The following is a 12,399-nucleotide window of genomic DNA, read 5'->3' on the forward strand; positions in this document are numbered from 1 at the left end:
CACACAGACACACACCACATGCATGAACACGTACACACAAACGTGTGCGCACACACTCACACATTCACACACACACACACACACACACACACACACACACACACACACACACATACACAGGCACCCATGCACAACTCCCAAGAAACCACAACTGAACCTTCCCCATGAATTAACAGACACCCTGTAACCATATGCTCCTGTGTAGATGCACAGATACGCATGAGCACACACAAGCCAATACACACAGCATACATTGCATCTCACTACACACTTCTGGGCTACAGAGAGTGTTCATGAACAAAGATATTCAGTGCAGGATGGCTCATATCTGTTTCATTAAATGTCATTTACTGATATTTAGACCAGATTTTGATATTTAGGCATTTTTCTACTGGTTTGCAAAAAAAGCATATAGTTGTTCTCATGTGAGTTAGGGCCATGAATAACTGCTTTTAAAGGGTCTTAACACTGTTGAGAAAAACTGTTATAGGCATCCAACTAACTCTCATAACCTGCTTTAATACTGGATAGTGGATCAAATGCAGGCCTTGTTTGACTAGTGTGATGTCATAGTGGACAATCTGGAAGGACATTTTTGTGTTGTATGATTTCATTATTTTTCAGCCTGGAGGGATTTTTTGTGTGATGTTATGTAAAATAATATGGTAGAATATTCTAGAATATTCACCACAGATATGAAGGAGTCCCAGGCTCCTTCACAAAGCTGAAACAATATCTTATCTATTAAAAGTCATGAGTTCATATCAACAATTAATGTAGTTCACATTTAGACTTTCAGATAAAACTATAGAGATTTACATATCCTGGGTAATACTATGATCCTTTCTTGTCACTTATAATACCATTATTCATTGATATTTCAGTTCTTACATGCTTCCCTGTATTTCCATGTATTTCTAAATATCCATTGAATTAGTTCAGCCTGAAGTAGATGTTGGATAAAAGGATCAAACATTAAACCTTTGAATGGGGGTGTGGGGGTGAGGGTTGTCCTGTCCTCAGTAAAGTTGTCATTTTAAGGTGCCTTTTGATTAAAAATGCTCTGTTATAATGGATAATCTAGCTTTTGTGCTGTGTAACATTACAGTGGATAAACTGCAGAGATGTACTTGTGGTGTGGGACATCATAGTGGATAACACTGGAGGAATGTTTTTGTGGTTTGTGATGCCAATGTGGACAACCTGTGTCAGCACAGACATTATGATAAGCACCTTCATTAATCTTGTAAACTGTGTTTACAACTTGAAAATGTCTGTGGCTTACTTCAAGAGGATCTGAGAGAAAAAGGCACAAACTAATTTCATCAAGGAAACTCCAGCGTCATTAATGAGCTCACATTTTTTTAATGGCAATACTTTTTCCAGAAGAACTACAGTACAGCAAGCAGACAAACATGTTTTTGCTTTTCATTTCTACTGAAGCCTCTCTAAATGAACTGATGATACAGACTGTTTCCATTAAGAGCAGCGAGTGATGTCTTCACAGAGAGAATGATTAAACTGGCAGCACGCTCTTATGAAACCTTTCCGCTGGCTCACATACTCACACAGCCTGTCCAATCGCCTGACTCCGCCCTTTTGTAAGTCACAAAACATAAATGGCGCAATATTTATGAGGCGGTAAAGATCATAATCATAAAGTCAAAGGAAAATATGACACTGGCGTGTTTTACATGCATCTATTTATAACTATGATTGCAAAAAAATATATAACTGATACACTGGCAATTACACCAAAATACCAATTCATTCCCCGCAAGCGTAATTCTGCAAGGTTTACACAAATTGCATTCATTACATTATATATTTGAACATGCACTCAAGCAAAATTCTCATGGGTTTATGGAAATGCTTTCAAAGAAAGCTGAGGAATTTCAGATGCTACGTAGGTGGTAAAATAAAGACCATTTAATAAACGTGAAATCCTATGGCTGATACTTGTGAAAAACAAAGTGACAAAAATGTGATCGACAGCATGACAGTTGGCTATAAAGTGATCATAAATATCAGAATAAAGTTATTATTTTTATCATTTAATGCATACTCTTATGACATAACGTAAATGCACAAGTGCACATTTGAACTTACAAAACTGGCCATTGACATTTCACATTATCCAATAATACTAAGATTAATAGCTACGGGGTTATGCTAAAGAATATCTTTTAAATCCTACTGCTTGGAAAGCCATTCAGATTCAAGAATCTCTTTTATTTCATGACAAATTTCCTCAGAGAAATATTGTTGAGAAACACAAGCATAGTCAGATGGCTTTTTCACATTGAAATTGTACTTAATTTAATGTCTTATTAGTATCTAAACATTTTAAAGGGCGATGCTAAAACTTAAATATCTATATAAACGCCGCCTTTCTTTCTAAGAATGCCAAAAATAATCATATATTCCACATTTCTGTCCAAATAAAATGTGCTCATATAAAAAAAAATCAATTAAATTTTCTATTTTAATGACATCACCAATAAACCAAATACAGTGCTGACAAATGCTGTCAATTGTATTATTTATATGAATTCACTTTGTTGAGAAATATGACATTTTCTCGTTCAGAGTGTTCTCCTTTCAACGAACAGCTAGTGCTGTACCATGACTTATCAAAACCACACCACTTTGAGTTTACTGCTAATTAAATATCACGATAAAGACCACTAAATTTATCAAAAACTGAAAAAATATTTGCAAATAAAAGTCCCCCCCCCATTAAAAATTCTGTTTTTTTTTGTTTTTTACTAACTACAAAATTATAGACAGAGACAGTACTTGAAAATAAGAAAGCACTCAAAACAAATTTCACTGCAGCCAGGACAACTAACCAGGAGATGCAGTTGGCATTTGGGGCTGGGGGACTGACAGGAGAGACTAAAGACATGTGGGATACCAGAGTCTTCCGGTGGAGGACCGCTTGGGACATTCGTCTGTCAGCTCTAGCCGGTTCTGTTCACCCCGGCGACAGCGTAGGTTGCCGTATCTCGAGTGGCATGATTGAGCGGCTGGAATGGAGGGACGGAGGGATGGAGGGATGGAGGGAGGACAAAAAGCACAGATATGGGCGGTCATTCATGTGGTCGTGATGCAGTTGCCTCCAACAAACTGAAAGACTGACCATCGCATCACATACAGTCATTAAGAACAGTACGGACTATCAGAAAAAAATTGACAACATGAAGCGATATGACTTCTTCAACATACCAGCTTTTGGAAGAAGCAATAAGATCATTCAAACCAGGCATCACAAATTCAAAATCCCACACATAGCATCTGTAACTTTAATAAACATCTGCAGATGATTTTAATAGTATTATGTCTACCAAGCGTGTGCCCACTCTGGTGGCAAAGCAACACTTCTGAGGTACTAAATACATTACTCATAACATCAGAGGAAAATCTCACTCGTTTACGTGCATCTGTTTGCTGTATACCTATGATTTACAAAAAATGTGCAACGGATGTTACTGATATGCTGGCAATTGCACCAGAATACCAATGTATTTTCCTATAGATCCTACTCTGTTGGTTAGAATTTGCTGTATCGTATATCAGACTGAACACTTAAACGATACACATTTGCTTATGGAAGTGCTGTGAAAGCAAGCTTTCATGGCAATTTCTGCTCTTAATTATATAACTTCCTCAGTCATTTACTGATACAGGGGAGGTCGAGCTCTGATAAAGTGTATACAGCTGTTTAGAACATTTATCATATTATTATTATTATTATTATTATTATTATTATTATTATTATTATTATTATTATTATTATATACACTTTTTACTTTTTATATGCGGATTAGACATATATATTCGATCATCCATGCGCAGCCAATGTTAGTTATTAATGTGTAATTTAGATTAATCAGCAAATGTGCAAATGCTGAAGCTGGTTTTACAGTGTGATCTGGGGTACAGCAGCCGACGGAGAGCTTAGCCTCCATCGCAGATGAACGCAAACAGAGGAGGAGCTCGATGGAGTAACCGCTAGTCCTGCTTGACGGGCCCCAGCGCATGAAGCAGAAGGGGCTGAGGATGGAGTGAATGACAAATGAAAGGAAAGAGGTACCTCATAGTCCCGGTCGGGCACCGAAGGAGCATTTGCACGCACGGGACGTCCAGATGCTACAAAGACAAACATGCAAAACCCACACATTTCCATTACAGTAAGACGCTCATGGATTTACAAAAAAAAAAGAAAAAAAAAAACACATACTAAACCATAACTTCATCACCACAAATTTAAAATAAATTAATTCAAAAATAAATATATTTGGAATAAAATCTGTGATGTTCAGTTCACAAGCATGTGGTCTTTTAAAACAGGCGGAGGAGAAGTTAGACACACCTGCCAGATAGTACCCTCAGACCTAGTTTTAAATGCTTTTTTCCTTTTTTGAATCATTGATTTTATAAACAGGTGACCAAATTGAAAGTGCCTGAAATGCATTGATGTGCATTTCATTTTATATATGAAATTACAAACCATTAAAAATTACAAACCATTGTTCAGAAATGTCAAATATTAAAAATTACGCCAAAAATTACACAGACATTATAATGAGAGAGACAGAAGATGGCAAGAGAAATTCTACTCGCACATGCTTACTCAAAAAAGATCAGTCTAAAAAATGCGTGAGTTAACCTCTCGTAAGTTGAACAATCATTAATATACAGACCCTTGCACGCTTTTGCAGAGGAAGAAAAGGAACACAACAAATTCAAACCTTTCATTCTTTAATTTTAAATTCTAATAAAGTGTGACCGGCTCATTACAATGTACACATTTTTTCCTGCATTGATAGGCTAAGAAAGATGTCAGATTCCTCCTTTTTGTCCTGTATATTTATGGATGCACACCTACTGTACCCTGCAACATTTAGGGCCTGATTTACCAAGACCTTTTACACTTACAAATCCATTTAGCACATGCAAAACCAATAACATGACCAATGATTGGTCATAGTATTTGTTTTGCACCAATCACTGGTTGCATTATTAGTTTTGCTAAAAGGTTTTGCACTTGCTAAAGACCTTAATAAATCAGGTCTTTGGAGTGTAACACCGGCATCCAATAGAGGAGCAGGATGGAGACCTTTTGGTTTCCAGACAATAAAAATCACCTCATTTAATAAATGACTAGTTGTAGGCTTGTGGATAAAGCAACTGGTAAAGCCCTCTAATGGGGTAGCACACACAACCGAAAAGCCAGGGAGACCCCTCATAATCATTATAATCATGGGCCTCAAAGGGATTGTTCAAAATAGTTCAAAATAGGATGGTTTGATATTACTCGATTGTTTAGTGTATGTTTTTGATCGATTTTGTCCGATTTGAAGTGCGTTGAAGGAAATGGTAGATGAAAAGGTTTCTAATGACTTGCAAACTTTATCATGGCTTCCATTGGGACATTTGGGAGTTTGTGGTTTAAAGCAAGATAATACACTTCTAGTATACATGGTGAGCATTGTTGGGCTGAATGGCCTGTTCTCGTCATTATGTTATGTTGTTAGTAACTGCAAAGCACCTTGTATAGTGATGTTATGTTTCAAGTGGATGTACATATGGACATTTTATGGCATTTATTCACAAATGAAAAACACAAATTGAACGTTTTATGACAGTACGTCTTTCATTGAGTGCAGCAGCCTCAGCTTGTAGGTGCTATGGGAAATTCCAAGCGTAAATAAGACTTGAATGTTATTTTTTAAACATAATCAGGTAACATACGCATATAAAACCTCTGGAGGCAAAATGTCACTTAAAGTGTAAGTTCTTTGCTTTGAATCACAAACTCATGAATGCCTCCACACCAGCCACTGTAAACCCAGCAGGTCACCACAAACTCTATTGTAAATATCTAAAACGTCATTCGTTGCACACAAAACCTGCCTGGGCCAATCGAAGATATGCACTAAAATTAAAATATTTACAAATATTTTAATAATATCACCCCCTTTAACACACTTTTAGGGCCGTCTCCTCGTGTGGGAATTGGAAGTGGAGGAATTTCTGTTATCATGCGCTCATATGGTGTGTCCTGTGACAGCATGAGGTTGAGTACTGAATTTGCATGAGAAGCCTGACCTGGAGCAGGGGAGCGCGCAGATGAGGATTTTCTCTGCGCGCAGTTGTAGATGACGATGATGAAGCCTCCGGTGACCAGCAGATCCACGAAAATGATGCCAATCAGTAGCCCCCCATCCAGCTCATAGCAATGCTCACACACTGCACCAGGCATGAGAGAGAGAGAGAGAGAAAATTCTCACACACTGCACCAGGCAAGAGAGAGAGAGAGAGAGAGAGAGAGAGAGAGAGAGAGCATGGTAAGAGGGGAGTAGAGAAGTGGGAGATGAGGAAGATGAGGGACAGAGAGAGAGAAAGAGAGAGAGAGAGAGAGACAGACAGAAAAGGAAAAAGAGAGAAAGAAAGTGACAGGGAACAGTAGGAAAGCGGCCAATGCAGTTAAGGCAGAGGTAGAACTTTTTGAAAGTGAAATGGTGTATGGAACAATAGGAATGACCGCAGTATACAATAAACCATTAGCCAAAGTCCTAGTAAGCAAGAGCAGATTGATTATTAGGTTTCAGAAAACTTACCCCTTCCTTTTACATAAAAATAGTATGTCTTATCATCGTCCATGGTGCAGGAATGCGTCTTCTTAGCACTCTCCTCATAACGCAGCGTCGCTTCGTTTCCCTTGCTATTATATGCCTCTGTCCAATGTATGTCACCTCTCTCTGAATTTGGACACTTCATAGTGAAACTCATTCTTGAGAATTCCACACTTCCTTTATTATCTGGGAAAGAATTAGTTAATGGCATGTTAAACAAGATGGCTGTTAAATATATCATCATTTTTAAAAAAGTGGGTCAATCTCTCATAATCATATATATATATATATATATATATATATATATATGATGAACCATTTTTTATTATGAACGGTAACCAAAGCCCCTGTCATACATAATTTGTTCATAAACTCCGTAGTCCCCATACTTGCACACAGTTGAGGCCAAAAGTTTACGTACACCTAGGCTAAAGATATTCAAACTCAGTTTTTCACAACTCTACACATTTTATGTTACCATACATTTCTGTTGGCAAGGCAATTAGGGCATCTACTTTGTTCACATCAGAGGTAATTTTAAAACAATCAATAGAAACAGATTTATTTCAGCTTTAATTAGCTATATCAGAATTCCAGTAAAAGTCAAAGGTTTACATACACCAAGTTGACTGTCTCTTTAAACAGTCTGGAAGATTCCAGAAATTGATTTAATGACTTTTCAGAAGCTTCTAATTAGCCAATTGTCATAATTAGGAGTTAATTGGGAGTTAATTGGCACCTGTGGTTTTATTTAAGGGCCTACCCATAGAGCCACTATCTTTTTGCCCTTGATACCATGGGAAAGTCCAAGCAACTTAGCCAAGACCTCAGAAAAAAAATTGTGAACCTCCACAAGTCTGGATCCTCCTCAGGAGCAATTTCCAAACAATGGAAGGTACCAAGAGCATCTATACAAACATTTGTATGCAAAAATAAATATAATGGGACCACACAGACACTGCATCATTCAGGAAGGAGGCACAAATTAACTCCCAGGGCTGAAAAAATGTTGGTCCGAAAGGTTCAACTGAACCCCAAGACAACAGCCGAGGAACTGGTGAAGGAGTTGGAGGCATCAAGTATCAAAGTATCTACGTCCACCATTAAGAGGATTCTATATCGCCATGGCCTGAAAGGCTGTCACGCAAGGAAGAAGCCCCTACTCCAAGACCAGCATAAAAAAAGCCAGAATGAAGTTTGCAGGTGATCACCAGGGCGAAGACGTAGCCTTTTGAAGGAGTGTTCTCTGGTCAAATGAAACAAAAATGGAACTTTTTGGCCATAATGATGAGCGCTGTGTATGGAGGAAAAAGGGTGAGGCTTTTAATCTGAAGAACACCATCCCAACTATGAAGCATGGGGGTGGCAGCATCATGTTGTGGGGGTGTTTTGCTGGAAAAGGGACTGGTGGACTTCAGAAAATAGATGGCATCAGGAAGGAGGATTATCTAGAAATACTGAAGCAACACCTCAAGACATCAGCCATAAAGTTAAAACTTGGTGGCAACTGGGTCTTCCAGCAAGACAATGATCCTAAGCATACCTCCAAAGTTGTAACAAAAAGGCTTAAAGACAACAAAGTGAAAGTATTGGAGTGGCCATCACAAAGCCCTGACCTGAATCACATAGGAAATTTGTGGACTGAACTGAAAAAGCATGTCTGGACAAGGCCCACAACCCTGACTGTTACACCAGTTCTGTCAGGAGGAATGGGCAAAAATTCCGGCAAAATATTTTGAGAAGCTTGTGGAAGGCTACTTCAAGCGTTTGATTCAAGTTAAGCAATTTAAAGGCAATGCCACCAAATACTAACAAAGTGTATGTAAACTTTTGACCCACTGAAAATCTGATATAGTACATAAAAGCTGAAATAAATAAATAAATAAATAGTCTCTTAACTATTATTTTGAAATGACCTCTTGGAAATAATGTAGATAACCTAACTGACTTAATGCAGGAAATGTATGTTAACATGAAATGTGTGGAGTTGTGAAAAATTGAGTTAGAATGACTTTAGCCTAGGTGTATGTAAACTTTTGCCCTCAACTTTACACATACAATGCACTACATACAGTGCATGTACAATTCTTCACATCCTTAATAAAGGTAGGCAAAGATATGTGTATTGTATGGTAAACACATGGGAAAATTATATTATTTTATACTACTGTGATAGCTCAGAGAAAAAGATATAAGTAATACTTTTTTTTTGAAAAAATTATATGTATCACAATCCAGACACCATTTCCAGTACTTGGTGCATTCCATTTGCAAGGATAACCCTACTGTCATCTTCTATAGTGAGATTGGTGAATATATTTGGGGATCTTTGACCATTCATCCTTACAGAATCTTTCAAGGTCCTTCAGATTCTTTCATTTGCAGTGGTGTACTTCCCTCTTCAATGAAAGCGACATATTTGGAATTTGGTTCATGTCTGGAGACTGAGGTGACCATTGCAATACAGTAACTCTGTGGTCAATTAACCGATTCTTCCTTGATTTTAAGGTGTGCTTGGGATCATTGTCTTGCTGAAAGATCTATTTGCCAGCCAAGTTTGTTTCCTGGTGGGAGATACCAGGTGTTTGCCCAAAATGCCTTTCAGCAGCTCATGATTACATTGACCAAGACAAGAGCTGCAGGACCAATGGCTGCAAAACAGCCCCATAACATTAAAGTTCCACCACAGTACTTCACTGTCAGTACTGTAAAATGGTCTTCGATGGGTGCTCTGGTGCGTGTGGCCGAAAAGCTCAGTTTTGGTCTAATCTGATCACAATAACTGATACCAATGAAAATTCCACTGCTGAACTTTGACTTGAACCAGGTTGTCAAGAACATCCAATATTATGGTCTTCAATGACTTTAAAAACTGGACTGTTGCCTTTAAGGTCAGTCCAATTCTCATGCACAATCTATTATAATAGCTCTATGATTTCTCATAGTGACTTTCATTTCCAGAGTTCTGTGAGCTTATTTAAATACTTTTGTTAAATGGTATCCAAAACATTATAGATCATGATAACACGTCTTGTAAAATGTCTTTTTTTTTTGTTGTTACAATATCTGCCCACAGTCATGTTGCATGTCGGAAACACCATGCTAACAATCCACTACACTGAAAAAGAATAGAACTACAAAGGCCTAAAAATCAAAAATAAAATGCAGCTTGTAAGAGTGAATCACATAATTGTAATAACAGGCGTATATAATAGAAACCATGCAAAAATGTTCTTTCTTTACCTGAACACTCCACCACCGCCAAGGCGAGGACGAACACAAAGGCAGCCTTGATCATTTCTCCTAGACCATGCAGCGATGCCCCTTTACCTCCTGAACGAAGCGGAATAACGGAGCAAACTGTTCGGCGGGATGACCAGAAGCAGACCCAAAAAGAGCAGATGACTAGAAGCTGACCTCAAAAAGAAATATGCGGCAATATACTCTTAAAAGTTTTCACTTGGTATTCTCGTTCTGTCTGTCTGTCTGTACCTCTCTCTCTCTCTCTCTCTCTCTCTCTCTCTTTCTCACTCACTCTGGGAGCAGGAAGTAATATCAGATGTGGGGACGCCTTCGCTCAGCGATCGGAGGTTTCGATGGCTCTGCCGTCGTTCTGCACTGAGTGAGTCAAGCGACTCTGTCAGAAGCCCACGGCGGTTGGCGCCCTTCAGAGGCAGCTCTTGCAACAGCTCACAATCACACCCGTCGTAATTTGTCGGACCGCCGCCACAGGGAAGAAGAGCCTCCATCTTGAATCAGCTCACGCAACAGAAGGGCATGAGGTGCAGGCGTACAGTGGCTCAGCCTCCAAATATTTAAACTGACTGAGACCCTCTTTGCATCTATGTCCACCTGTGTTCTGTGTGTCCTTCGCGGCCTTCACTACGGCAAATAACGACAAATCTACGGTACTACGGACGAAATCTGTGGCTCAGTGAATTACATTAAAGTGGTCCAAATGTATTGTTGTACAGCAATATGTTAATTAAAACAAACACTTAATTTTATGGATCTAAAACAGGAAAACTTTCATTAAACTAGGTCACCATGGTTATAGACTGCACGTGTGGTGTTGACCCTGGCCCTGACAGTGCTACAGTGATATGCAAACTGCACATTTCCAGTGGTGATTTGGGGAGGGGGGTGACCTGCACCAAACCCCCCCTTTAGATGGGCTTAGCAATACAGCACAAAAAAACAAGGGTGCAGGATGGGAATTCTGAAGTGTAAGTGTAAACGTGACGCTTGAGTGTTGTGAGACAAACAGTTTTTAAAGAAAGCTAGGTTCTGATGGACCTCTCATTCTGCTCCTAAGTTGATGGTATGGGAAACATATATGAGACTCTGACCTGGGAGATAGGAGATGTCTTAGGAGATGTAGGTCTTAGGAGATGCTGGGAAGCCCATCATAACTCCTTCTGAGCTGTTCTGTCATCACTGAGGTCTATGAGTCTGGAAACCAGGCCAAACGGAAACTGCCTGAGAAAAAAAAAAAAGCAAAAACAAGCACACAAATTTTTTAGTCATTTCAGGTTCACCTGTGCCCCCTTGCGAATTCTGGATATCAAACCAGCAGGGTTTGCCTTGGTCATTTGATGGGATACAGCACACACATTTGAGTAGTATTAGAAATGCGTGGTTCAATTTCGTTCCCTGAAGGAGTACGGCTATTGCACCTTGATGCTTGGCTGCTACTGCAAATGGTACGCAATGCAATTAGCAGACTGGACAACGCAGTTGAGAGCTTAACAAATGTAATCAAAATCAACCTGTTTAAGTGTCTGCAGAAATAGTACATGAACCTTTCCTGTGTTATGGTAAGTGATGTGTATGTGTGCACATGAGTCTAAATGTACCCATTTATCATTTCATACTGGCATTAATTAGAAGTTAACTTTCCTGTCAGGTAACAACCTGCAATGACATTTCATTCATGTTGTGACCTGCAGGAGGACAAGGACAAGATCACAGTCAAGACAAAAGTTAAATGTAATGATTCTAACCTCGCCTCTTGTTTACAGTGAAACAGTAAAGGTTTTGGGAAGTAAGCTACATACAATGACATCCTATTTGTTTGCTCTTGGATAATTGTCGCAGGGACATATTTAAAATAATGGTAAAGTCGCCCCCCTGTGGCGAAACTAAAAAGGTACGTATGTGCGTACGAAGATTATGCATGAATACATTTGTATGCATGTAAATAAGTAAGAAAATGAATGATTGAATAAAAAAGTTATATCAATGAGAAAGTATTGTGGGATGCTAGCAGTTGGCGTAAAAACATAAACACAAAGTGTTTTTTCATTATAAAGCTTCAACCTGTTGTAATGTATTTTTTAGCAAAGCTAGACTAGCCCTACAGTGTGATAACAAAATTGTAAGGGAAATATGTTTAAACTTCTCCGCGATTGAGCGTGGTAAAAAAAACCCAAAACGAAACAAAACAAAACCAAAAAAATTGCTCAGCGGAAATATTCCAAACTTCACGAGATAGGCTATCAGAAAAAGTTACTTGTCTTGCCATTTAAAAAATAAACCAAACGCCAAAGTGGTTTGAGGAAACCGATTGCACTGAACCACTGCTTTTTAATTTTTATACTTTAGTATTTTTAGATGACTTTAAGGACTTACTCTATATTTTAGATTGAGACTACTTTAATTAATTACTATTGCTTTTGCGCTGTAGAGTAAACAAGCGAATGGCTACTGCTGGTCATTCCGTTATCAATTTTTTTGTGCGAGAATTTCACTGTGAAGC

The 12,399-nt window shown here is 38.6% G+C and overlaps 1 protein-coding gene across 1 annotated transcript; it reads right to left on the bottom strand.

Moving 5' to 3' along the window:
- Nucleotides 1-1,349: 1,349 nt before the first annotated feature.
- Nucleotides 1,350-10,252, bottom strand: LOC135236158 (T-cell surface glycoprotein CD3 epsilon chain-like). Its single transcript, XM_064302373.1, has 5 exons — nt 9,885-10,252; nt 6,627-6,827; nt 6,115-6,255; nt 4,097-4,152; nt 1,350-3,029 (listed from the first exon to the last, which is right to left on the bottom strand). Exons 1-5 carry the CDS (start codon nt 9,937-9,939, stop codon nt 2,964-2,966), a joined length of 519 nt encoding a protein of 172 aa, XP_064158443.1. The 5' UTR covers nt 9,940-10,252; the 3' UTR covers nt 1,350-2,963.
- Between the last annotated feature and the right edge of the window lie 2,147 nt (nt 10,253-12,399).

Source organism: Anguilla rostrata, chromosome 12 (assembly GCF_018555375.3).
Source record: "Anguilla rostrata isolate EN2019 chromosome 12, ASM1855537v3, whole genome shotgun sequence".
Taxonomy (NCBI): Eukaryota; Metazoa; Chordata; class Actinopteri; order Anguilliformes; family Anguillidae; genus Anguilla; species Anguilla rostrata.

Coding starts and splice junctions, on each gene's coding strand:
- LOC135236158 (XM_064302373.1), bottom strand. CDS start 9,939: ATGATCAAGGCTGCCTTTGTGTTCGTCCTCGCCTTGGCGGTGGTGGAG. Junction 6,828..9,884: donor GGCGGTGGTGGAGTGTTCAG/GTAAAGAAAGAA, acceptor ATTCTTTCCCAG/ATAATAAAGGAAGTGTGGAA. Junction 3,030..4,096: donor TGCCCGACCGGGACTATGAG/GTACCTCTTTCC, acceptor CCTCCATTCCAG/CCGCTCAATCATGCCACTCG.